General features: G+C 53.3%; 1 protein-coding gene across 1 annotated transcript; it reads right to left on the reverse strand.

Annotated features, from left to right (window-relative positions):
• Positions 1-748: 748 nt before the first annotated feature.
• On the reverse strand, positions 749-16,325 carry FOXK2 (forkhead box K2). The gene is made up of 9 exons (XM_007959787.1): positions 16,267-16,325; positions 14,548-14,742; positions 12,690-12,837; positions 11,051-11,197; positions 6,555-6,748; positions 5,743-5,918; positions 4,574-4,870; positions 4,234-4,443; positions 749-945 (listed from the first exon to the last, which is right to left on the reverse strand). The coding sequence occupies exons 1-9, from the start codon at positions 16,323-16,325 to the stop codon at positions 749-751; spliced, it is 1,623 nt and encodes a 540-aa protein (XP_007957978.1).
• Positions 16,326-27,880: the final 11,555 nt, after the last annotated feature.

A 27,880-nucleotide genomic window follows, 5' to 3' on the forward strand; every position in this document is an offset into this window, starting at 1 on the left:
AGCCCTGGCGAGTTCCAGCTGCTCTGTCCCCGCCGGCCACAGGCCCCTGACCCGCGTCTCATCGCCACATGCAGCCTGGGAACGGCAGGTCACCACACACTGAAGGGGCCGTCCATCAGGGGGCTGCCCTGATGCACAGAGTCTGCAGCTACCACAGCGCCATGTCAGCTGAACCCTACCAGGACCGACGAGAGGAAAGAGTCCCATGGCTGAAAACAAACAACAAAAACTGCATTATTTTCCCCAAGTGAAATTTCACATGAAAAGTGTGATTCTGAAATTTCCAGAGTAGAAACGGAGGGGTTTGAAATGTCAATGACCCCATTATTTTGTAAAGAAAGTAAGTTCACCTCGAAGTCCTCTAACTCCATATGTGAACAACAAACACTGTCTATGAGGGCCGGCCGCAGCGGGGCCCGTGGGGTGGCGGGTGGGCGGCTCGCCTCTGCCCCTGTGCACTGTCCCAGAGACGCTGGTCCTGGCGTGGGGCCTGGAGGCTGAGCAGCGCTGCGGCCGGCGAGGTCAGGCAGGAGGGAGACCACGGCCTCTGGAGCTCTGCCGCGTGTGGTTTTCTTCAAGTGAGACCTGTTACGTTAAGGAGTCTTAAGGCCACCTGGGTTTGCGTGTTCAGTGCTTAGGGGTGAAGTCCAACCGCAGGGCCCTTGACCGCTGAGTGCGGACGTCCGACGCGGGGCCAGGGCGCCTCCTTTTGGCACCACAGTTGACGCTCTGAAGGGAGAACGCGGTCCTAGTTCTGGACGCCCTTGTCCCGCGTGGCTGCAGGTGGTGTGTCCACACTCACAGCAATGACGATGCTCTCCCCGTCCTCTGTCTTGATCCGCTTCAGCTCTGGCTGCTCCGGCGACTCGCCGTTCTGACGCTTGGTGGGCAGGGATGCCGACGCCGACGCGTGGGTCGCCAGCATGTGTAAGGGGCTTGCAGCGGCTGCAAAGAGAACACGAATCAGGACCACAGGCAGACGCCTGTACCCGCCCACCAGTAGAGGAAGAGAAGCAAGGGAGGGGCCTGGCCAGAACGGCAGCCCACACTCCCCATGGGGGGAGGCAGGATGTTCTTCGAATAAACAGCATGCTCGGAACAAAAACAAGGCCATCTGAGGGGCAGTGAGCAACTGGGATACTCGGGAGCCAGAGTTGCTGCTGGTGACCCCTACCCCCACCACTTCCAGCACCTCTGCACATGAGGACAGGGTGAGGGTGGAGACCCTGGCCAGCAGGTGTTACCTCGACACACAGCGTCCAACAGGATCTGGTGCCACAGGCGGGCTTTTGATGTCGGTAACACACGTGCCCAAGCTGGCCCGTGAGCTTCACCGTATCTGCTCTGCGGGCACTCGCATACTCCCAGCTTCTGCACAGGCTCCGGAGGTCCCGCCTGACAGCTCCATGCCCTGCCCTCTCCCTGCCCAGCCACACTGCACTGGACAAAGTGCCCCCTTGCAGACCTGTGATCCTGCCTGACGCCCCTCCCTCCACCCCCACAGCTCAGTCCCACTGACCTTTCCTGGCCCTTGCAGCCCAGGCCTCCCTCACTGTGCAGATACAGAAGAGCCGGCTTTGAGATGCCCAGCTCATGGGGATAACGACGTGTAGAGGCCAAGTTTCCAATCAAGGCACAGTGCTGGTGGGCCAGCTGCTCCGCGTGCCTCTCCAGGGTCACCACCCCCCTATCAAAATCCCAGCGAGTGCCTACGTAGAAGCTGACGAGCTGATTCTGAAGTCCATATGGAAATGGAAGGGAGCTAGCATGGCCAAAACAACTCTGAAAAGACTTGACAACACAATGGGAATCAAGGCAGGAGGGAGAAGGCCGCTGGCCACGCAGAGAGATGGCACATGGTGGTCCAGTGATTTCTGACAGATGACCAGGCAGCTGGTGGAGAGGGTCACCTGCCAACTAATGGTGCTGGACAACCAGTTCTCTGTCGGGGGAAACGAAGCTTGACCTTGAACGTAACCGGAGACCGACCACAGACCTAAGTGTAAGCGCTACAACTATAAAACACCTATAAGAAAACAGTGAGCTTGGGTCTCACAGAGGTCTTTCACATGCAAGGAGCAGGAAAAAATGGCCAAGCAAGCTTCCTCAGAGTGTAACATCCTGCTCTTCAAAAAACAGAATTATGAAATGGAGAGGCCGTCCACAGACTGGGGGCAAACAGCTGCCAAGTGTCCATCAGACAAAAGACCTGTGTCTGGGTACGTTCAGAAACCCGACAGCTCAGCAGGAAGAGCTCAAGTGAAGACCTAGGTGAGAGACCCGGAAGAAGTTCGGTTGTTAGATGGGCACAAAACCACTTGCTCACCATTAGTAATCACTCGGACAATCAACTGTAAGTCGACGAAACCAGAAAACTAGAATGCTAAGAGATGCACAGCCCGCAAGTCCCAACGAGGGCGTGGACAGCTGGACTCCCACATTGCTGACGGCAGTGCATGTGACACGGTGCAACGGGACTGGAGACGTGTGGACCGTTTCCTAAAGTCAGCCGTATCCTACACAACCAGCACCTCACAGGATTGGTTCCTTGCCTTGGAGGTTTAGGGTCATGGTTTCATGGGACACCCCAGTTTACTAGCCTAACAATGTGTTTACTGCTTCTGCTCTATTGCCTAGTTCACTGCATAGCACCTAGGCCCGTAAAGGCTTGCAAGCAGCCACCCAAGACACAACAAACGTTCTCTGTTCACCTGGAGCAACAGAGAAAGATGATGATTCAGGAATAGGAGGAGCAGGATGTGGAACGTGTGGCCAGTCACCTTCATGAACAACTGCCTCCTTTGCCAGGAGATCAGAGATCTGAATGGGGCCCAGCTACCATCACTCAACATTTGATCAAAAGCTCAGTAGGAGAGAATTTAAAATTCTCACGGACACTAGACCTTCTGGAGCCAGGGAGGCTGGGTGAGCCCGACACTCTTGCCCTGACATAATCTTTAAACCCAACAACAGCTGAGCTTATCTAGTGAGAGCATCTGCTTCAAGCACTGGGTCCCTTTAAGATCTGTCTGTATGAGAGCAACCTGACAACAGCAACTGAAAGACAGGAACTTCAGGGACAGTGATTCTGTTGGTGAAAGAATAACTTAGAAAAAGTGCATGAGAATGGGTGTAGAGCTTGAAGGATGTCATCCAAGTCAAGGAACTGCTGAACTTGCACACGGCCTGCTGTGTGTATCCTCAACAGCCACAGAATACAACATCCAGAGAGTCAGGTCTACATTCCCCCATGGCCTGGTCCTTCCCAGGAGAAAGTGCATGGCCCCTGTGGGAAACTGGACTGAACCAATCGTGCTGAGGGTACAACTCATCCCCCACGCTGGACATGCTGTCAGGACAAGGACCAGAGACCCCATGAAGAACCAGGACAGATGTCCGGGAAGCCTCGTGTCACCACTGATGCCGACCGTTTACTAAAGTCACTGTAAATCCACAGACATAGCTGATGGCCCACGGCCACTTGGCAGCCCTTGCTGGGTCCGTGTGTGCATGAAGGGTTGTGTGTGCAAGGGCTTTTTGATTTTTCACAGCCTAATCAGCTAATCCTGTACTTAGATTGGGCATGTCCCCGGCCCCTTGGAGACAAGCTGGCGTGATCGTCAGAGGGTCTGTGGCCATGACGAGGTAGGAGACCATCTGCTAAAACTACATAATGCAGCAGAGCCAGGTTCCGGGGAACATCCTGAACCCTCACTACAAATCCCGAGTTACTGTCAAGCAAAATGACGCTCCACCTTCCGTGGTCCCATCTGGCTTGTCTCTGGATGAGGGCCTGTTGTGAACAGTCTACGAAACACAAGCCCCCAGCACCCCACGACTTGGGCTGGTGCGCAGCCACACCTGGCCCTTCGGGGTGCTCCTGGGCAGCAGAGCCACTGAAGCTGAGCGCCACCAGCCGCGCCACAGGCCATCTCCACACCCCCAGGGCCCTGTGAGGCGGGCCACTGCAGTGGCCGCACCACGTCCGGCACCCTGCTCCTTTTCAGACGGCTCCAGAAACGAGAATCCCGAACGGGCCGTCCTGGCCACACCCGGGTAGTAGGCAGTATTCCCTGGAGGCCCATAGCCAGGACACATTAACGCTGCCTCAGAAAAGCATTCACACGGCAGTAGTCAGAACCAAAACAGAGCTCTCCTTTCTTGGACTACGGCTCCTGGGGTTTCAGCTCTAGTCCCTCGCACCTGAGATGCAGCTGGGTGAGTGATACTTACCACTGTTCACCTGTCCATGGACTGCAGCGGCCACTGGTACCACGTGGGTCCCATTCTGAGTTACAGTTTTTATTGGTAGCTGGTGTTGGCCTAGAGGTGCCTGCTGCACAATGGTGACCGTCTGGACAGGACCGGGCTGGGACGTCTGGATGACCCGGCCAGCGGCCCCCAGAGGGGAGTGGCCAATCGCAGGGAGAGGCTCCACTTTCACTGATGTGAGGGAAGAGAGAGACACAACTCAGAGGACAGAGTGAGGTGACAGACAAGAAAAGGGGGCTGGTTCTGCAAAGTGGCTTCTGGAGTGCCCAGAGGGGTCGAGGGACCGGCACGCCCCCCTCACCTTTCACTTCTCCATGAGCCCCATTCTCCTGGGGCTCCACCTTGGGCGGGGTCACCACAGCTGCCTGGGTGACCACTGCTGGGCCAGCGACCGTGTAAGTGTTTGCTGGTGCTAACCCGGTCACACTAGTGACCGCCCCCGCAGGAATCTGGTGGACCACGTGGACTGTCTGCACCACGGGCTGCTGGGAGGTCGAAGTTGTCACGGGGGCGGCCACTGCGTAGGTGACAGGTTTCATCGACTGTGGAAGCGGCCGCTGCACAGTTATCAGGACAGGCTGACTAGACAGAGGGGAACCTGTGGAGAGACAAGGGCATAGTGTCCCTGCTAAGGACACCACCAAAACAATGATGCTCCCTACGTACCAGGGGCTGCCCACCCCCCGAGAACAGCAAGACTCTGGCGTAGAGAAGAGATGGCAGTTTTAACAGAAAATCGGCCGAGGAGTCGGCCCCAGCCTGTGGCCACCCGATGGCCACAGCAGAACTGGGCTTCCCACACTGGCTGTTGAGATGCTAGGCTCTTCGGTCGGCAGTTGGGCATGCCCCCAGGATCCCAATATTTTTACAGTCCCTTCCTGGTCTGAGTTCTAAGGACATACTTTCTCCTCTGTTTAAACTTCTTAAAGCATCCCTCCTCACGGAGAGGACCGTGTCCGTGTATGGGATGTGCACAGAATCTGTCCTGTAGGCTGGAACAGCGAGGGCCACACTCACCTGGTGACCTGCCAAGGGACGCCCTCAGACAGTTTAACAACAGTGTACTGAGACACTGCCTCTACCACCCACCAAACGCCTTTTGGTTCTCTGCTCAGCCTGGAAAGACACACGGAACCTGGGGCTGGGAGCACGCTGCCACGCACCTCCCTGCTCGCTGGAAGCATTCCGTCTAGCGTGTGTGATGTGCCGTGTCGGGGAGACATTTTCATGGATTTTCAGGGAGTGAAGTGTGACACAGCCCAATTCTACATTATGAAAGATGACTGACTCCAAAAGCTCCAGTGTTGTGGCCTCCCCGAGCCTGCAGGACGAGCCGGGACCTTATGTGAAAAGAACTAGCGACAAGGTACCTCAGCCGATCTGCAAAGCAACAACTCGTGGAAACTTGGCCTTCCTGTAGCTGTGGTGGGGCCTCTGCATGGCAGTGCCTGGCACCTTGGTGCGTCTCACCTGGTGCGCTCTGGGCGAACCGTGCCTCCTGGATGACCGCAAGCTTGGGCTGGGCCGCTCCCGGCTCAGGCTCCAGGGGCGCGGGTGAGCCCTCCCGCGACAGGCTCTCGGGGGTCTGTGCGCCGCTGGAGTGAGCAGACAGTCCTCCTGCATGGTTGGGTGAGGCAGGGGCACTTCTGTGTTGTCAAGAGAAGACGAGAGAGCAGCAGCTAGTGGGTGTTAACAGGTAAAGCCCTTGGCGGCTGCCTGGTTGTCGTAATGCACACGTGTCCTTGGCATAAACTTCTCTGAGCTATGACAGGCCCTATGGGGTGAGCTAGCACCACGGCCCTGCACCCAGTGCAGGCCATGTAGCCATGGGACTGGACCAGCCGCTCCTGTCAGACAGCGGGGCCATGGCCAGCAGACAGGCTGGGGCTTAACAATGACATTATTTGTTTAAAAATAAAGTATTAATGAAGCTAAAAATGTAATTTCAAACTCAGGCAAAGTTAACACAGTAACAGTCTTGAACTTATGGAGCTAAAAGGTTATCTGTCAAAAACTTTTCACCTGCCAAAGGTAAGAGAAAACCAAGTCTCGGTCAGTGGGGAACTGTCGTTTGCTGACCGTTAACAAACGCGACGGGTGCAGTGAAGCAGCATTCACGGCACTTGACCGTGTTTACGGCACCTTCAGTTGAAGCGCTGGCACCACTGGAGACAAAACTACCTGGGTCCTGTCCCACCCTCCTCCCCACATCCCCCTGCATTCATCATCAGTAAAAGAACCAGCCCACTGAAGGCGCTGGCTGAGCCGGTCTGTGTGCTCACCTGGACGAGAGTGGTCCCAGGGGGGTCCGGAAGCAAGGCACGCCCCTAGGCCGCCTCTTCCTAAACGCCTGCTCCGCCAGCTTGCTCTCGGAGGCAGGGTCCACCCTCCAGAAGGAGCCTTTGCCTGGTTCTTCCTGGGAGCGTGGCACTTTGATGAAATACCGATTCAGAGAAAGGTTGTGACGGATCGAATTCTATGAAATATAAACAAAAATACACAGAATTCATCTCTTTGCTGAGAAGTAAAAGCACGTCCCAGTTTTAGTGCCCTGCACAGTGGAAACTGCCGTCACCACCTCGGTGGGCTGGGACAGAGAGCAGAATGGTGGGGGAGACCCGAGGAACGGGGCTCAGGAACAGACACGTGAGCAGGTACCACCAGCGCAGACAGAGTCCCAGCCTCAGTGCCCTGCCCATCCTTCGGAAACAGGCCATGGACCTGGCACCAGCGTGTGGCAGATGAGCAAGGAGCAAAATGCACAAAGGCCAAGAGCAAAAGGGAAGCCACCTACTGGTGGCAGTATCTCTGCCCATGGGGCCCCTGCCCTCACTGGAGGGAGTCCACAGAGACAGCCCTGTTCTTACCTCCTAGTCTGTTTCTCATGCGGTCACAGAACCTCAGTCAGCAGTTTATAGACCACTGGACAAGAGCTTGCCTGGGGTCTCCCAAGGCCACACCTTTGGGGATAGCTTCTCTGTCCCAGGTCATGGCCAAAGCCAGCAGACGGCCCACATTTACACCAGCACCTCACACATCCACATTCATGGGTGTTCGAGTAATAAACCACGAGAGTGTTAACTGGCTCTGAGATCCCCAGTTGACGTTTTCACAGAACTGCAGTCACACCTGAGGTCCTGGTGTGCAAGGGAGATCTGACGTGGAAGCACATGTCCGGGTCACTCTGCAGCCACCCTGTGGGCTTTAGGGTTGAGAGGGCAGGTGTGGGCGTGTCTGTGATTTCTGAAACTGCTCAGGAGAGGACCTTTAAAACGTCCTCACAGATGGACACCTGCTATGATGGCATACCCCAGGATGCAGCTGGTCACCAAGCAACAGCTTTCTATCAATTCCCTCAGAGCATCGAGAGATAGGAGGGACCTGTACCAACTGCCCAGATGGCCTGTTGAGTCTGGAGCAGAAGGGAGACTACAAGACCGGATCCAGGAACGCAAACCAGACGGTGGCACAGAACGCCCTGCCGTGGGCAGGGCCATTGCCCCAGTTACCCCACGACGGGTAACAGCTGCATCCTCGCTGTCGTCGGGACCCGGCCCCACGCAGAGACGCACAGGATCTCCCAGCCAGACCACGTAAGGCAGGAGTGCGCTGACCGAGAGGGCAATCGGCCAGCGTCAGACGGGCAGGACCTCCAGCCCACGACGGAGCACGGAACAGGGCACCGCAGCTGTGCTTAGCACCAGGGGCTGCCATTCCAGTTCTGGAAGTGTGATGACGCCCCGCCCGTACCGTCCTCTCGCCTCTAAGCCGCTGACAAGACGACCTGGCCCGGCCAGCAGCACGAACATCAGCCAGGATTCTTCAGACGAGACTCTAAAACCCGGGTGAGCAGTAGGAGACGTGTCGTGCAGACATGCACAGAGGAGAAGGGAGCCGTTTCTGAGGCAGCTCAAGGCCTCTGCCATTCAGCAGGCCCAGCAGGAGCCCTCCTTCATCTGGTGGCACATGCCCAGCTGCCACCTGGATTCAGAGAGGCAGGTGGCTGTCCTTCAGTGCTGCACTGAGCCAGCGGCCTCCCACCCAGAGCCTCTCCTGACCGTGGTGCCCCTAACCCATCCGTTTGGGGCAGCACCCACACTTCCTTCAGCCCCCCCCCCCCACAGCAGCAGGGCAGCCAGGGTCCCCCCACATATGCACTTCCTTCCTAAGCAGACCTGGTGTTGGCTGGGGCTGTGCACACACGTTGGGCTGTGTGCACGTGTGTTTTCAGAAGCTTGCCACCCAGGAAGGACCGTAGGGAGCCCTTGTCAACTTCTCGAAGAGTGCATCCTGTTGTGTCCAGCAGGAAAACTACTACCAGCTTTGTGAGGAGTCCAACATGCAGGAGTGCTTGCAAAGGATGGGGGTGCAGAACACCCCAACTCTCCAAAGAGAAACCCATTCTGGTCCCTTTAGAAGCCAAGAGCCTAGTTCTTCCAACTTTCACAACTCGGGGCTGGGTTCAATGATAATTCAGAAAATCCTAAGAAAACACTGTGGTAGAAAAATGCATCCACAGGAAAGAACTCTCTCTCTCTCTCTCTCCACATTGGGTTTCAATGGATCAAGCAGCCATGATGGGGAAACACTGCAAAACCCCCAAAGCCTTCAAGACAGGTGAGCAGTACTGAGCGCCCTCTGTGGGCAGTATGGGAGCATCGGGCAGGGGCATAAACGGCTCTCCCCCATGCCCACCGGGGCCAGGCACCAGAGGCCCTCCCAAGGAGAATACGCCCCACCACGCCATCGGGAGAGCAGTGCAGGCTCTTTTAAAATGGGGTGCTCAAAAAAGGGCTCAGACTCTTTTAAGAAACAGGTTGCTAAATGGAAAAGCGTCTTTGAAGCCAGGAGGGAGGGATTGGACAGGCCTCACACGCAGCCCCTCTGGAATGGGCTCTCAGTGAGCCCACAACAGGCAGAGGTCTGGTGTCAAGGGCACCACTCGGTCCTTCCCGAGCAGGGCACACGTGCACACATGTGCGTGCACAGCCCCAGCTGACACCAAGTCTGCTTAGGAAGGAAGTGGATATGTGGGGGGACGCTGGCTGCCCTGCTGCTGTGTGGGGGGCTGAGGGAAATGTGGGTGCTGCCCCAGACAGACAGGTTAGAGGCAGCCATGGTCAGGACAGAAAGCAACTGGACATGTGTCTGTGAGCGAGAGGCCAGAGCCAATGAGGACCCAGTGAGGGAAGAGGGACTCTTAAAACATGCGTGAGGTCACACGTCAGTGGAGGGAGGCCCCGCGTCAGTGGAGGGAGGCCCCGCAGACTCCTCCTTCCACCCCAGGGACTTGGCTGGGAGAGGCCTCTGAGGGCTGCCCTCCCTCCTCAGCCTGGCAGTGCTCAGGCGGCCATATCTGAATTAGAATGTGTTCAGCCGCACACGGGAACTAGGACGCAATGCAGACAGGCTGTTCGGGGTCTGGTCGAGGATTCAGAAACACTCGCTGCCATAAAGGCTCAGTATTCCAAGCGACCAGAAGGAGGGAGTCCAAGGCCAAGAGCCAACAGAAGCCAGACTCCGCATGGAACGCACCGCTCCTGGACTCCGCTGAGCCACAGAGTGTCTGTGAGCCCACCTCACAGCTGAGCTCCGATCAGCATGGCACCCCTCTCAGGACAACACTTTGGCCACTGACGCTCCGGGTGAGTGCTCATCCACGTCACTCTCGTTTCATAGCTCGCTTTAAGCGTAGCCTCACTCTTGTGATTAAGGTATGGCCAAGGCTGCCCAAGTCTACATGCGGTGGCTCACTCTTGTAGGTTCAAGGACAGCCAAGGCCACTTGAGTTCATGGGCAGTGTGCTCACTCTTATAATTAAGGTACAGCCAAGGCTGCTCAAGTCCACGGGCAGTGGGCTCACCTTGTAGGTTCAAGTACGGCCAAGGCTGCTCGAGTCCATGTGAGGTATGCCAAAACTCTGGCAGGGGCTGAAGGTGGCAGTGCACTCTAGGTCCAACCAAGGAAGGCTGACCTGCTGTGCATGCTCACGGCCAGTGGGGGCACTGACGGGCAGGGGACGCTGGGGCTCATTTGCACTGTCCGTGAGGGGAGGCCCTTAGCCCCTACAAAGGAACGTGGAGCATCTGATTGACAGACTGTTGTTTTATCATGTTTCTCCAGCTTCAGTGATAAACAAAAAGCCTCACCCACTGCCAGGCAGCATCTGCCCCATCCCACCTCACCTCGCCACACCGGGTGAACCTGGAGGTTCAACAGACACGTTTCTCCAAGCTTCAAAAGAACTTTGCAGCCTCTCCTGCTGCTTAATGAGTTTAAAAGCCACACATGCCCATCTTCTCTTGGGTCTTAGATTCTATCTGCTGAGAGATACTCCAGTGGTCACAGACACACAACGGGAAGGACCTGTATGAGGCAAAGCTGAACACTGGTGGGGCGAGAGCTTAATGACAGTCCTGCCGCGCACTGGCCTGGCCACGTGCTCTGAGGAGACACCCGGGGAGCAGACGTACAGTGCAGAGTGGAACCGGGTAGCCCCTCGAGCTCAGCTCTCCACACTGGCCGAGAGAAGTGTGCCAGCCCTCGTAGGCACTACACACGCGTAAGGACACGTGCAAGTTCAAAGTGTCCTCCAGGACAGTGTCTCCTGATGCTCTGCAAGGCTCTGCACGCGACTCTCTCTCAGCTAAGAGCACCTCACTTGACTGACTCCACCTCTCAGCCTTGCCTGCCTGGAACACAGCAGCCTGGTTCCCGCCCCGGTGCCAGCCACCATCAGCCAGACGCAGCACGGCACGTGGGCGCCAGGCGGGCCTACCTGCCAGCCCTTGTCCGCGGTCCGGTAGTAGGGGTAGGTCTTGGTGATGTGCGTGTAGATCCCATTCAGGGTGAGCTGCTTGTCAGGAGCCCTTGTGATTGCCTGTACTATTAACTGTGCATAGGAGTACGGTGGCTTGGAGTCATCCTGTACAGAAAAGGCAGGAGAGACGCTAAATCAGTGTGTCACCACTCCACTCCGGGGAGGGGTCGTCATTTCATCACCACACACGGTAAATCATCATGACTCCGCTCCGGCGAGGGGTCCTCACTGCTTTAAGACCTGCTGTAAAGACAGTGTTCTCTATGTTTCTATTTACCCTCAAGGTAATGTAATTTGGACAGAACTTGGAGAAACAATGGAGAAGTACAGAACAGAAAAAGGAGAATGAAAAATCACCTAAGAAAATGCAAATGGCAAAAGGAAGAAATAAGGAAAACTCAATCTGGCCACAGCGGCTGCCCTGAGGGAGCGAGGAGCCGGATCTGTGGATTCAGGACCGTGGTCGAGACGGCAAAATCAACTGGTGTACGTACTAAAAAAAACATTCTACATCCTTCTTCAGCAAGTACAACTAGGGTCTTAAAAGCTTGCAAGCAGCCATCTAGATGTAACAATGGGTCGGTCTCTCCTCATTCAGAGCAAAGCAGAATTAAGAAAACCAAAAAAGCATAGAACCAGTTAGTCCAAAGGCCTAGTAGACCGTGTGATCCTCAGCCTATACGACTGACCAGGAGACCAGGAGAACTAGATGGTGCCTGGCCACCAGTGTCAACCACTCAGAGGGGGATCAGTGCAGGAGATCCTGGATAGAGTGGGAGAACAGTGTGGAACAAAACTCAAAATCATGATAAAAAAAAAAGACTAGGTTTGCTGGTGTGATAGAGCCTGGTAAGACCCCGAGATGATGGATCATAGTTACACTTCAGGTCTGAAACTGAACTTACTCCCCTGGCTGCCAGCCAAACAACAGACAGGCATATGGCACAGATACATGGATGCAAACGGTGGGACTGTCCTGCACCCACGGCATGGGGGCAGCCCAGACCCCACCCACCCAAGGCCTTAGTGGCTCCCTGTTGTTATGACAAGCCTGGTGCCCACAGAGCTGCACAAGCACACCAGGGGAGGGGCAGCCACCTACTTTTGAACTTGTGGGAGATACACGTATCAACAGGCATGACAACAAAACATAAGCTGAGTAACAAAAGTTAACTGCAAAAGAACCCACTCAAGACAGTGCTGTTCAGGCAAAGTCGGAAAAAGGAACCCTATCCACACTGTTTATGGAACTACAGGGTCAAAGAGCACAGGCAGGAGGAAGGGGCCACTTCTGCTTCCCCACAGGTGAGGGTCCCTCCTGCACTTGGTGGTCAGCACACTGATAACACCGGCACCCCTTTACCCAGCGACCATTTCCTGAGCACGTGGCCAGGTCGTGTCCTCACAGCTTGAAGGGATACATGGTGAAGCCCAACCCTGAGGACATAGTCCCCTTGCTCAGTGAGCACCCCGAAGGCACCCTGGTGGCAGGCGCTGTCAGACACTTGGGCAGCGCACCGAGCTCAGGGAGGCCCCCACCATCCTGGGCCCCGCATCAGCCTGTAAAGCATTTCCCTTCGGCCTATAAAGCATTTACCTTCGGGCTGTCTCCACCTGAGGGCTCCTTCTCGTTCTCTGGCTGCGAGCTATCAGCCATTAAACTGAGGTCAGACGGTATCACACGGCCCACCTTGTACCCCGAAGACCCCGCCCCACGGGGGCTGGACGGGCAGGAGTTTGCAGCGCTGTGGGCGACAAAGCGGTGTTCCTGTTACTTTCAGAGCAGGCGTCAGCACGTTCCAGTAGCCAGCCTGGACACCAGCACTAAAGGGCTCATGTCAAAGACCAGTGAGAGAACACATGGTGGCCTGTGTGTTTCACCAGCGGGGAAACTGAGGCACGGGACAGGCCCTGCATGTTTGTGTCCACTTAGTCACATGTGGACAAATCCAACCGAGTGGAAACAGGGAGGCAGCTCCTGACACTCCCAACGGCTTGTCCACCGTGGGTTCAGAAAACCACAGTCCCAACGGCACTGAGCACAGGACCGCACAGGGAACCTCACAGAGCAGGCATGGCCCAGCTGTCTTTCCACAAGGCCATGGTCAGTGCTGGTTCCTGGGGACAGACGTGTGCTCTGAAGCTGGAGCCTAGGGGCTGCCAGGTTCTCCATGCGTCCTCCCCTCGGCCTCCACACCCCAGGGACAGCTCTGAGCTGACGGGAACAAGCCTGTCTCCACAGCACCCCTCGCTGGGACCTGTGCCGTGCGAGGCCGACCCTCGAGACAAAAAGTGTTTCCACACCCGGGGCTGTGGTGGCCCCTCCATGCCTGACAGAACAGCTAAACCAAATTGTTGTGACCCACAGGGTTCACTGGCTGGGCTTTGCAGCAGACCGCCAGGCTTTCCTCCCCAGTCTGTCTCAGCCTGAACACGCCACCGGAACCTGTTCAGCATCACAGTGGCAGCAAGCGCCACCGACAGGTGGGTGACATGTGGGCAGGGGCTGTGCAGAATGAGCACTGCCCGGGAAGAGAACTCGGGTCTCCCACGTGCAGGGCGAGCCATCTACAGCCAACCACTGGAGTCCCTTATCCCTAACAAGACGCCCAAATACATGCTCCACTGAGGTGAAAAACAGTGAGACAGGCCTTCTGCCATGAGCCCACCTCCCCTCTGCCCCCTACCCTGACCCACACACAACTGTGGGCTTCTCTGAGCGTCCATGAACCCCACTGAGTGCTCTGAGCTGTAGGCCCCGTTGTTCCTGGAGGATGTGTCGTGAACAGCAGGGAGGCTGCACTCGGTCAGCATGGATCTCTGCGGCCAGAGCATGACTGTCCTCCTTAGGGGGCCATGTCTGTCATTTTAATGTGGTCAAAGTGGCCAAACCAGAGAACAAGTGTGTCCCCCCAAAATACGTGGTGTCGGTCTTAACCTCTGCCTGGGGTCCTAACCCCATCTGGGAATGGACGATCTTTGCTGGTGAAATTGTAGCAAACTAAGAAAATTCAAAAGTCAAATCAAAACCTCAGATTTAAACAAGTATCACAAATCTACCTGCCCTTAAACTGACAATGATTAACGAAATTCCACACACAAAACCACGAGAGCTTAGGAATGAACACCGCAGGGAACTGAGAGCAAGTCTGGAAACTAACTAACTAACGACCCCTTCTCTGTGTCCATCGGCCCCAGGAACGGGCCAAGTGACAGCACAAGCCTGTCTGTGCGCCGGCTGGGTCTCTGACACATGAGGAAGGCCGTGTATCCAGTGTGAGCACAGCCAGGTGCGTCCCATGCACATGCCCTGCGCCGCACACAAGAACCCCCCCTACCTGATGGTGCCGGTCGGGGAAGGCAGGGGGCTGATCAGGTGGCCGTGTATCCAATGTGAGCACAGCCAGGTGCGTCCCGTGCACATGCCCTGCGCTGCACACAAGAACCGCCCCTACCTGATGGTGCCCGTCGGGGAAGGCAGGGGGCTGATGAGGTGGGCCATGGAGTCTGGAATGTTGATGGTCAGGGGTGAGATCTGGGGCTGCACAGGCTTCACTGGGGACACGGACGCCTCCTGCTTCTCCCTCCTGTCGCTGGACAGAGCGGTGAAGGTTATCTTGATGTTCGTGCTGGGGAACCGGAACGTGCACCTGGAAGGAGAGAGAGCTGAGTGCACACGTGTGGCCGGACAGGAGGCAGTGCCCGGGAGGATGGAGGGCACACTCCTGAGTGGCCGACATGAGCCACCCTTCAGTCCAGGTCAGACGCTGCACACCACCCACTTCCACATACACCTGGCCAGGGAGAGTCCACTCCACAGGTTGGCCTCGGGCCTGCCGGGGGGACGGCACGGTGAATAAAGACCACAAGCAAGGTATTTCAGGCTGGAAGACGGTGTTCAGACAGCCACACAGGCGAGACAGGAGACTCACTCACCCTGTTACTCCTTTTAAACTAAGTCTAGCGGCAGATTGGAAACAAAGACGCAAATGCCACTATATCAAGCAGTGCAGCTGGAGGTTCTCAGTGAAGGAAGAAACCAAGGCCTCTCCATTAGAGGCCTCCCGCTCCCCTGAGCAGACAGGGAGCCACGGGAGAAAAGGCAGATGCCCTGACCCAGGTCTCCTCAAGCATCCCCCATGCAACGCAGTATGTGTTTCAAGAGTTACCGGAGTCCACCAAGAGCACCCCAGGTCCACTTCACGCCTTCCACACACATAGGCCATTCACCACTCAACACTTAGAGGAAACAGACCTCACTCCCTCTGCCTCCCTGACAGATGGGTCACCCAGACCACTGACCGCTGATGGACACACTGTCCCTGTGTGCCCCAGCATGTGCCCCATGAGACCAGTACCAAGAATGGCACAGCAGCACCTCCTGCATGAGTCTGCCTGGGTCTCCTGACCACTGACACACGTGGTCAGCAGCTGCCAAGGCCAGCTATCAGGGCTGGGAGCTGCAGGGCATCAGGGACGGACAGAGTCCGTGTTGGTCCAAGGGTACCTGGGCTCCCCAGCACCTTGGGGTGGCCCCTCCTGGTCCCCAGTCCAATCATAAAATGAAAGATGAGCAAAGCCAACGTTAACAGCATAATTTACAGAAAAACTATTATCAATACTGGTACTAAGAATATTTATTAAATCAAACCAAATATTGTGCTGTTTTGCTTATGAGTGAAAAACCAACAAAGAGTGAAACCTGTGAACGTGGCATTAAGAGCATCTGTAACACTTGTGGCAATGATTATTTAAACCAAATAAAGGTGCCACTCAAATAACACCGAAACAAGTTGGGCTTCCTTGAGCAACTGATATAGGACAGACTTCCAGGCCACGGTACACACCACGGTCACTCCGTGAAGCCTGGGCCGTGGTGCACACCGCAGCCACTCGACTGTGTAGACTGTTAACCTGGGTGTTCATATCCTGATAAGAGAATCCTCACCCTTCACCACTATCAGCAGAGGTCCTGGGCTGGGTCCTATGTCCTCTGATGCCACCTTCTGACCAGCTTGTAAGCTCACAGGTCACAAGATTCACAGGATGGGTGAGAACTCCCAACACCACTGACCATCAGTAGTAGCTGGGCTCTGCGGAGACCAGAGGACAGACAGGACCCTGGCCCTGCAGTCCTGGTACAGTCATGGTACTATGCCCACACTGGGGCCTACAGGTAAGGCCCGAGGTTCCTGGCAGGTGTCCGCACTCTACCCCAGTCAGCAGCGGCCATACCCGGCACTAGTGCCCAGGACGGCAGCCAACATCCACGGCCCTGAGTAGTGTTTTACTCTGCCAAATTTGTTCAAACAGGCTATCCTGCGAAAAGATGTAAAACCCACATAATGCAATAGAATACTATGCAACACTAAAGAGTAACAAAGAATCTGTGGATGAAGTTGGAGGGCATTATGCTAAGTGAAGTCAGTCAGTCACAGAAGGATAAACATTGTATTAGTCCACTTTTGTAAAAAGTCAAGGAAGGGTTAATACATGGAAGGAAACTTTGTTGGTTACCAGGGATGAGAGGAGAGAGAAGAGAAAATTGCTAAATAAGAGACAGGTCCAGATCTGGGTGAAGGGAAAGGCAATATACCGAAAGTGAGTGACCAACACAGTAACGTGAAGGAAAAAGACGACAGACACAGAGAAGTGCACAGTAGTGCAGACACCCAAGATCAACCCTTGTGCACACGCAACACTGCACTATCAGTGATCACAAACAGTAATCTACAGGTGGATACACAGGCAGACAGGCTGGATGATCAGGGATGTCTAGGCAAAGGGAACAGGCCCATGACCACACAGGAGATTGGCGGACCCCATATGGATGAACGTTCTCCATAGCATTTGTATGAGCTATGAGAAAGTTCATACTTACAACAGACCTAATGGGGTAAAGTTATGATAATTTCTTGGTTCACTCCCACTTGAGGGAGTGAGTCACTGGGCCCGCAGGCTCAGGACCCTGGTCGCAGGGGACACCCAGCTTAACTGGTGTAACATACTCCACAAAAGCACTATTCTACATGTACTCTGAGAGTAGCAACTAGCGTTTTACAAGCTTGAGAGAGGCCATCTAAGATGCAATAATTGATCTCGTCCAGAGCAAAGAAGAATGAAGAATATCAAAGACCCATGGAAACAATTAGTCCAAGGGACTTGTGGACCATGTGAACCTCAACCCAGGTGACCATGAGAACAGAAAAACTAGATGGTACCCAGCTGCCATTGTCAACCACTTGGAAAGAGATCAGTGTAGGAGATCCTGGATAGGGTGGGAGAAAAATGTGGAACAAAACTCAAAATCATTTAAAAAAAAAAAAAAAAGCAGGCTTCCTGCTCTGATAGAGCCTGGTGAGACCCCTGACAGTACTGCCCCTCTTCATCCTGCAGGCCTGGAATTGAATTCACTCCCAGCCAAATAAAAGGCCTATGAGGCGAACATTCAGACCAGGGAGGTGCACTCTTTAGAACAATCAACCATGGGAGATCAGAAGGGCGGCATTTCCACAGAGAGAAAGCTCAGGGGGGAGGAATGCATGAGAAAGACACAGGGAGGAGGGAAGGGAGGATGTGGGAAGACAGCTCTTACACTGTGGGGACTGCAGTCAATGTCCTGAAACGAAGGTACACAAACTGTTGAGTGGAAAACAAATTTGCCCTGTAAACTTTCACCAAGTAACAATTCAAAAAGAAAAGAAAACAACCCTGGTGATAAAAAGCAGGACTGAGAACAGCATCTACTGTGCAGACAAATTCCATCGAGTGCACATCTCCCCCGAGGAGTCCAAAAGGACTCACAGCACAAGAGCCTCAGCTGCTGGCTGTGGACGAGTGGGGCATCCACCTGACAGGTCTTTGACCCGGACTGCTCCTGTTACCAGCAGTTGTGCTTACCTCACACAGTGCTGATGGACTGTCAGCTGGGCAGACCGTTTCCCAAGTGCTTGTGTACACGATGCTGACACGTGTACATCCCGAGGCACGGGAGCTGCGGCCAGCAGCACACCCGGCTCATCAAAACCCCAGAGATGCACCTTAGTAATGGCACAATCAGCAAAGTGAAGAGGTCTGCCTGCAGCAGACAGGGACTGTCTCTGGGAAACCACGAGGCCTGCTCCTGTTACCAGCAGTTGCGTGACAACTTAGTAATGGCACAGTCAGCAAAGTGAAGAGGTCTGCCTGCAGCGGACAGGGACTGTCTCTGGGAAACCGTGAGCAAGGCCTCTGAGCGACAGGACAGGGCAGGTTTGCCAAAATGTGTCCCGAGCTCACAAAGACCCATCGTGAGGAGGCCGTACTCCAAACCCAGCACGACTCTGTGTACGGGACGACGTGCCAAGTGTGACAGGGCCTGAAGGACCCGGTAACTCTAGGGCTGGGTGCTGGCTGAAGACAGACAAGGCTGCACCGTGGTGGAGGCAGGAGGAGCCGCACCTGCAGGTGCTGGTCAGGGCCGTGGCGCACAGCATGGGGACAGGCTAGGGCCCTGGTATCTGACTTAACTCTGTCGCCATCAGGGGTTTTAAGAAGAGAGGCCATTTCAGATTTACCAGTGATGCAAATTAAAGCCACAATGCGATATCACCACCACCTCCAGCAGGAAACTAAACAGAAGAAGACAGAAAATGCCGAATGCTATGAAAGCCAAGAAGCACCTTGACTCCCTTACCTCACACAGTGCTGATGGGCTGTCAGCTGGGCAGACGGTTTCCCAAGTGCTTGTGTACACGATGCTGACACGTGTACATCCCCTGAGGCACGGGAGCTGCGGCCAGCAGCACACCCGGCTCATCAAAACCCCAGAGATGCACCTGAACAGTAGTCGTCCAACTTAAAAATACCTCCAGGAATGTTACAGCAACATTATCCACGACAGCCCAGATCAAAGTGCTCAGTGTCCCTCTACAACACAAGGGCAAACGGCCACACACAGAAATAGGACGCTTACAAAGCCACTACTCAGTGGAAAGCCAACGTCCTCCACCGAGTCCATTCGGTATGATTCCACGCAGGTGAAGTTCAAAAGCAAAAAGGATTAGACCATGTCCAGAAGTCAGGGGCTCTGGACGCTCCCCAACAGAGCAGCCCACAGAGGCCTTGCAGCTCTGCACGCAGCCTCTGTGCACTGCTCCTTGTGGGGGCACGCTGAAGAGCAAAGCAGAAGGCGGCCAAGACCAGAGACCCGCGAGAAACTACTCCGCAAACCCCAGAGAACATCGCTAGGCTGGGCCAGGGCCTGAAGGGCAGGGGATGGATGGGGCAGGAAGATGATTCTTGAATTCACCGAGGCAGTCTGCGGTTGGCGAGAGATGCTGCCACCACCTGTATGTCGGTTCGTCGCACTGTGGTGGCTTGCGTGTTGCTGTGAGGCTGGAGGCAGTGCCACCAGTATTTCAAACACCAGCAGGGTCACCCATGGTGGACAGGTTTCAGTGGGGCTTCTACACTAAGACAGAGTGGGAAGAAGGAAGGGGCCATCCGCTTCTCAAAGAACTGGCCAAGTGGAAACCTTATGAATAGCAGTGAAAAGCTGTCTGATACAGTGCTGGGAAACTTCATGAATAGCCCTGAAACACAGTCGGAAACAGTGCCAGAAGGTGAGCCCCTCCGATGAGAATACAGTTAGGGAAGAGCTGCCTCCCCAGAGTGGAGTCAACCTCAACAACACGGATGGAGTAAAGCTCTAGGGACCTCCATGTGCTGACGGGGCACGACTCAAAATGGGAAGAAACAGCTGCAAACACCCGTTAACAATCGGAACATGGGACGTACAGAGTATGAACCCAGGAAAATTGAAAGTTGTCAAAAACGAAATGGAACACATAAAGATCGATAGCCTAGACATTAGTCAGCTGAAATGGACTGGTTTGGGCCACTCTGAATCAGACAACCCTATGATCTACTATGCCGGGAATGACATATTGAAGAGGAAGGATGTGGCATTCATCGTCACAAAGAATGTTTTGAGATCTATCCTGAAGTACAATGTTGTCAGTGATAGGATGATATCCATACACCTTCAAAGAAGACCAGTTAATACGACTGTTACTCAAATTTATGCACCAACCACCAAAACCAAAGATGAAGAAACTGAAGATTTTTACCAACTTCTGCATCTGAAACTGACCAGACATGCTATCTAGATGTATTGGTTATTACTGATGACTGGACGAGAAAGTTGGAAATGAGAAAGCACCAGTATTTGGAAAATATGGCCTTGGTGACAGAAACAGTGCTGGAGAGTAAATGATAAAATTTTGCAAGACCAACGACTTATTCATTGCAAGTACTTTTTTCCAACAACATGAAGAGCTGCTGTACACATGGACCTCACAAGGTGGAATACACAGGAATCAGATTGACTACATCTGTGGAAAGAGGCAACAGAGAAGTTCAATATCTGCAGCCAAAACAAGGCCAGGAGCCAACTGTGGAACAGACCATCAACTGCTCATATGCAAGTTCAAGTTGAAGCTGAAGACAATTTAAACAAGTCCACTAGAGCCAAAATATGACCTTGATTCTATCCCACCTGCATTTAGAGACCATCTGAAGAAAGCATTTGATGCTTTGAACACCAATGACTGAAAATCAGACGTGTTGTGGCATGACATCAAGAACAGTATACATGAAATTAAAAAAAAGAACAGCATCCATGAAGAAAGCAAAAGGTCATTAAAAAGAAAGGGAGAAAAGACCAAAATGGAAGTCAAAAGAGACTTTGAAACTTGCCCTTAAATGGAGAGTAGCTAAAGCAAATGGAAGAAATGACAAGGTAAGAGCAGAATGGAAGATTTCAAAGGGCAGCTCCAGCAGAAAAAGTCAATTACTATAATGAAATGTGCAAAGACCTAGAGTTAGAAAACCAAAAGGAAAGAACACACTCAGCATTTCCCAAGCTGAAAGAAGTGAAGAAAAAATTCAAGTCTTGGGTTGCAATACTGAAGGATTCCATGGGCAAAATATTGAATGATGTAGGAAGCATCAAAAGAAGATGGAAGGAATACAGAGTCATTGTACAAAAGAGAATTGGTCAATGTTCATCCATTTCAGGAGGTGGCGTATGATCAAGAACTTAGACACTGAAGGAAGAAGTCAAAGCTGCACTGAAGGAACTGGCGAAAAACCAGGTTCTAGGAATTGACGAAATACCCACTGAGATGTTTCAACAAACAGATGCTGCTCTAGAGGCACTTGCTCATCTATGCCAAGAAATTTGGAAGACAGCCACCTGGCCAACGGACTGGAAGAGAGCCATGTCTGGACCCATTCCAAATTAAGGTGATCCAACAGAATGTGGAAATTATCGAACAGTATCATTAATATCACATGCAAGTCAAATTTTGCTGAAGATAAATACAAAATAAGTTGCAGCAGTATATTGACAGGGAACTTCCAGAAATGCAAGCTGGATTCAGAAAAGGTTGTGGGACATGGGGTATCACTGTTGATGTCAGATGGATGTTGGCTGAAAGCAAAGAATACCACAAAGAAGTTTACTTGTGTTTTATTGACTATGCAAAAGCTTTTGATTGTGTGGATCACAAGAAATTAGGGATAACATTAAGAAGAATGAGAATTCCAAAACACTTAATTGTACAAAGTATATGTGAACTGCTGTATGGAAAGTGAATTTGCTCTGTAAATCTTCACCCAAATCACAATAAAAAAAATAAAAATAAAAATAAAAAACCACTTAATTGTGCTTATGAGGAACCTGTACATAGTCCAGGAGGCTGTGTTCAAACAGAACCAAGGGACGCTGCATGGTTTAAAATCAGGGTGTGTATCAGAGTTGTATCCTTTCGCCATATTCCATCTGTATGCTGAGCAAATAATCCAAGAAGCTGGACTATATGAAGAAGAACGCAACACCAGGACTGGAAGAAGACTCATTAACAACCTGCACATGCAGATATGACAACACAACCTTAGTAGCTGAAGGTGAGGAGGACTTGAGGCACTTACTGATGAAGACTGAAGACTACAGTCTGCAGTATGGATTACACCTTAACAGGAAGAAAATTAAAATCCTCACAAGTGGTCCAATAAGTAGCATCACGATAAATGGAGAAAAGACTGAAGTTGTCAAATATTTCATTTTACTTGGATCCACAATCAACACCCATGGAAGCAGCAGTCAAGAAATCAGACGCTGTATTGCACTGGGCACATTGGCTGGAAAAGACCTGTTTAAAGAGCTGAAGAGCTGAGATGGCTCTTTGAAGACTAAGGTGAGACTAACCTAAGCCATGGTATTTTCGACTGCCTCATATGCATGTGACAGTGGCACAGTGAGTAAGGAAGACCAAAGAAGAGCTGATGCCTCTGAAGTATGGAGCTGTGAGGAGCGTTCAGTAGCACAGACCACCAGAAGAACGGACAAACCTGTCCAGGAAGAAGTGCAGCCAGAACACTCCTTAGAAGAGAGAATGGGAGGCGAGAACGGCCAGGCTGTGTCTCACCTGCTTTGGTCATGTCGTCAGAAGGGACCATTCCCTGGAGAGGGATGTCACGCTTGGTAGGGTGGAGGGTCAGTGAAGAAGGGGAAGGCCCTCAACGAGACGGACGACACAGTGGCTGTGATGGTGGGCTCAGGGTCACGGGGGTGGCGCACGGCCAGGCAGTGTTTCTTTGTGCTGTCCACAGGGTCACTGTGACTCCAAGTTGACTCAACGGCACCTGACAGCAACAGCAGAGGAGGCTGAGGAGAGGGCCTCTGAGCCAGGGCCTGAAGAGACCTCATTAAGGGGAGACAGCAAAGCCGGCGGCAGGGACAGCTGCCATGTGAAGCTGAGCGGAACGGCAGGGTCGTGGACTCCGGGCACAGCCTCACAGCTCTCGACAACAGCCCTGTTTGCCTTTTATTTTTCAGATCCCTCCCCAAATTACCTGCCTCCTGATAGCTTCTCCCTCACACAGGCCCACATTCCCTCACCCACAATGCCAAAGACCAACAAACTGAGAAAGCTGACCTGAAATCGTCGGCAGCAGATTCTGACCTGAACTGAGAAGGAGCTAAGTATAGCTTATAATTGTCCCCCTTGGTGAGAATGTCATGTGTTTGCTACAGACATTCTGGTGGCTGGATTACAGGGCTGTGACCCGATGCACAGGGCGTGCTCTAGGCAACCTGAGGTCCATGTCGCAACAAGGCTCTCCGGCCGCAGGGCTCTGCTGGGTCCCCGTACCAAGGGGCCTGGCACCATACCGGTCCCCGGGGTGTTTCTCCAGCACTGGTCTGAGGTGTTTACGGGGTTAAGAGGACAGCTTTCTTTAAAACAAGCAAGTTCATTGAAGCTACTGATCTGAGGAGACGGCCAACCACTATCACTGCTGTTGCTTATGGGAGAGAGACGCGCGTCGGTGTGAAAAGCAAGTCTCCCTCCTCCCGAGCTCCCCTAGTCCGAATTCTCCTTCCTGCAAGGCACCCTGCTCCAGTTTCCAATCACACCTCTCCAAGCAGTCACCAGAGCCTTCCCAAAATCAGGCCAACTGGCAGGCAGGCCGGCCAACGTCCCGTGAGGGCTGCAGGCAGAGGAGGCAGCCTCCCCTTAACGAGGTCCTCCCACCTCCTGTGCCCGGCAGCCAGCCAGGGCCCCACTCCCGGAGGCACGTGAGCCCCCAGCGTGTCCTAGCACACTGCTCGGACAGCTACAGCGTGACCAAGTGTAGCATGCAGCATCCCAAACGGCAGAGGGCACGGATTAGGGAAGATGGCTAAGGCAGCACTGTGGACCAAGCGGAACCGGCCGTGTGGTTGACGGACACGCTCTGACCCAGGGTACCTGCAGCTGGAGCGCAACTGCGAGCAGCGTGGGCCTTTCACCACCCTCACGTCTCCTTCCCGAGTCCACTAACCCCCGGAGTGGCTGGGAGAGTTTATAAGGACTCAGTCGGGAAAAATAAGCACAGCAATACCGATTAGCGCCTCCCAGCTGCTTACGTAAGCCCAGAACACGGTCACCTGGCCACGTTGGTGACGTCCCTGCCAGCCTGCAGGCCCCCCTCACTTCCCAGCTGCTCCACGGTGGCCTCCCTGCCTCCCTACCTCCTGACCCAGGGCGAGCGGGTCCGAGAGCCGCCATTCAGGTTGTGCGCCGGGCAAGAAAACAACCGTCAGACGTTTTCTTTGAGAGCCACATCCTGATACCGTGCAAGTTCTTGGTCTTTCATACACAGATTTAACTTAACAAATAGTTAAAATGGTCACTCAGAACCTGTATTTTTCTATCATACAGCCATAAAATTGCATACTTCAGGATGACATCTGTGTACAGTTTTAGCTCACGCACTTTCATCCACACCCTACAGCACACAGCTCTCCTCCCGGCGGTCCACTTCCACCTGCGGCACACCTGCACCCCTGGCAGGCCATCCAGAGCACCCTGGGGACAGAGTGGAGCTCATATGCACAGGCACAGTGCCCAGAGCCAGGCGAGTCTGCTCCTGGGACAAGAAGCTGCGGCCACGTACAGCCACGGTGCCTGTCTGCCCGAGGAAGAGCCCACACAGGGCTGGCCGTCCCAGCCTCAAATGCCGGCTCTGCACTGGCAGTTCCACGGTGATGGAGAAAGAGCATCTCAGCTCAGCAAGGCCAGGAGACGGGTGCTTGGAAAGGCAGGGCACACAGGGCAGAGCCCAGCGCTGGCCTGACAGCCACTGCCAAGGGCAGAGCCCACCAAGGAGCCATGGGCTCTGAGAAAGGGAAGGTTCTGGCCGGAGCCATCCCAACAGTCCCAAAGAACAGGCAGCGTGCACAAGAGCGGGCAGCCTCCCAGTGAGGAGACAGGCCACAGGGCACGGGGCACCGCTCTCAGAGGCCCACGCCGCCGACACAGTCAGCGGGGGCTCCCGAGGGGCTGGTGAGAAAGCAGCGGTAAGACCAGGTACGAGGGGAAACACACAAAGGAGCCGGAGTGGGGCCGCACAGGGAGAGGAGAGAAGAGATGGAGGTTAAAATAAGCTGTGAGGCCTCTGCCTTCCAGCTCCAACAGTTTTAAGCGGCTTAGCTCGCTGTGTTGTCGATCCCACGATGAAGCAGCCATGACTTCCGCTGTCACCTCTCCCAAGGCTCAGCCTTCCCTACTGGGAGCCCGTCTCTTCCATACACCTATGAACACCTGTTGTCTGCCAGCCACCTTCCAAACACCCTTCCACTTGAGGGAACCCCCCGACAGGAAGCACAGGGCGCTACTGCAGGCACCTGCCCACACACACCGTGGCCTGCACAGCTCCATCACCCCTTAGGACCGTCTACAGCCACAAAACCAAGAAGGAAGCTGTGGAAAAGACAGGGGATTTCATTCCATCTGAACATTCATCAGCGGGAAACCGCTGCCCAGTGCACCCTCACCAAATCCAAACTTAGGAGTCAGCCCCAGTCAAACCCGCCAACAAGCTAGACTCCCGGAGGAGCTCAGCACCACGCAAGGCCACCGGCGCCACGCTGCAGCCCAGGAGGCGCGCGACCCACCGAGGAGCCAGCCCAGCATGCGGACGGGGAACAAGCACCGAGTCACAAGGAGGATGGCCAGAGGGAGACGGGCAGGGGATGGAGACTCGGGGGACTGGGGACATTGGCGTGTAAGCACACCGTCCTGTTTCCAGAGCCCACGGCTGGGATACCCACAGTCACACCCCAACACCCTCCAGCGGTTTCAGAAGTGGCAAAGGGCAGGAAGTGCTTTGACAACCCGCCGCTCACCTGTCAGTGTGTCGCACTGTAGTGGCTCGCATGTATCTGTGACACTGGGAGCTACGTCACCAGGATTTAAACACCGCAGCCTTCCAATAACCAGGCAAACATGCAGGCAGGCCACTGGTGGACAGGTTTCAGCGGCACTTCAGACTAAGACAGACTATCAGGGAGGACCTGTGATTTATTTCTAGAAGAACTAAACCCTTGTAAAACCCTTACAAACAACAGCGGAACACTGATAACAGTGCTGGAAGATGAGGCCTTCAGGTCAGGTGACACTAAGAACACAACGGCGAAGAGCCGACTCCTCAAAGTAGAGCTGACCCTGATGACATGAAGTTAAGCTGCCAGTACCTTCACTTGCTGATGAGGTACAACTCCAAATGAGAACAGCAAACGCCCATTAATAGCCGGAATGTGGGATGTATGAATCTAGGAAAACTGGAAGTTGTCAAAACAGAAGTGGAACGCCTAAAAACTGATATCCTAGGCATCAGTGAGCTGAAACAGACTGGTATTGGCCATTTTGAGTGGACAATCACATGGTCTACTATGCTGGGAACGATAAATTGAAGACGAATGGCATCGTATTCACCTTAAAAAAGAACTTTCATATCATATTAGTTCATTATGGCAAAGTCAAGGAAAGTTTTAGCTATGGAAGGAAACTTTCTTTGTTGGTTACCAGGGGTGGAGGGGAGGGGAGGGGAGGGAACATTGCAAAAATTAAAATAATAATTATTATGGGATATATGGGAAGGATATATGACCACCATAACACTGGGAAATGAGAGGACTCCGAACTGTGCACAGAAGAGATAGATGACAGATGCTAAAACCAACCAATGTGTCTACAATACCACATTGCCATTAACACCAAACACTAGGCTATACAGATAAACACATAAACACCTGAGATGACAGGGATCAGTGAATAGAGGTATACACTAGACCAAGGATAGACTCAGCTGAGACTAATCTTGCACAGACACCAGTGATACAAAATACCTGCAGTCCTTACAGAAACAATACAAGACAGACACAGAGTAATCCCTCACAGACATCCCAACACTATGGGAGAGAGATCCAATAGATCTACTACCTCAGGACCTTAGTACTGGGGGACACCTGACTCAATTGGCCCAACAAGATACATAAAAGCGTTGCTCCACATCCTACACTGGTGAGTAGTGAATGGGGTCTTCAAAGCTTTCAAGCAGCCATCTAAGATGCAGCTAATGGTCTCCTAGTGTCGGAAGTGAAGAACAATGCACAAAAAAATAAAACAAGGGCATTTAGAAGCAATCAACCCTAGGACACGATGGCCCTCGAAACCAGAAGAACTAGATGGTGCCGGCTACCAATGCCAACCACTCAGGAAAGGATCAAATCTGGAGATCCTGGATAGAGTGGGAGGGAAAACGTGGAACAAAATCCAAAAACTCAATAATGACCAGAATTACTGGTCAGATGAAATCTGGTGAGACTCCCAATACTATGGCCCTGAAATACATTCGGCGCCTGTAGTAAAACTCACCCCCAGGGGCAGGCTCTCAGCCCAATAGTTAACAAGATGTACACGCAGACCACTCAACCCAGCATGACGCACCCACACACTCTATGGTAATACATTCCTTAGAGCAATAGACCATGGGACACCAGAGGGACCAACATTCAAACTGAGAAAATGCAGGACAAACAGGAGTGCATAATTATGAGGGGCACAGGGGGAGGGTTACAAGGTAGGGAGTGGAGGAGACTGGGTTAGGGTTGGACATGGCAAATGGGGAATGAAACTAAATGTATGCGTGACTTTGAATGTCAAACAAGCTCTAAGAAAAAAAAAATTAATAAAATAAAATAATAATTATTAATTAAATGGGGAAAAAAAGAAAGAATGCTTCCAGATCTGTCCTGAAGTACAATGCTGTCAGTGAGAGGATAACATCCACATGCCTTCAAGGAAGACCTATTAATTCCAATATTATTCATAGTTACACACCAACCACTAACGCCAAAGATGAAGAAACTGAAGATTTTTTTTTACCAACTTCTGCAAACTGCTCATCACTAGTGACTGG

Source organism: Orycteropus afer, unplaced genomic scaffold, assembly GCF_000298275.1.
Source record: "Orycteropus afer afer isolate SDZICR_OR568_19922 unplaced genomic scaffold, OryAfe1.0 scaffold00018, whole genome shotgun sequence".
NCBI classification, from domain to species: Eukaryota; Metazoa; Chordata; class Mammalia; order Tubulidentata; family Orycteropodidae; genus Orycteropus; species Orycteropus afer.

Excerpts from the sequence above, each read along its gene's own strand:
- FOXK2 (XM_007959787.1), bottom strand. The coding sequence starts at position 16,325 with ATGGCCGCTGCTGACTGGGGTAGAGTGCGGACACCTGCCAGGAACCTC. Across the intron at positions 12,838-14,547 it reads TCCCCGACGGGCACCATCAG|CGCTGCAAACTCCTGCCCGT; the intron begins GTAGGGGCGGTT and ends TGTCGCCCACAG. Across the intron at positions 4,871-5,742 it reads GTTCGCCCAGAGCGCACCAG|GTTCCCCTCTGTCTAGTCAG; the intron begins GTGAGACGCACC and ends GTCTCTCCACAG.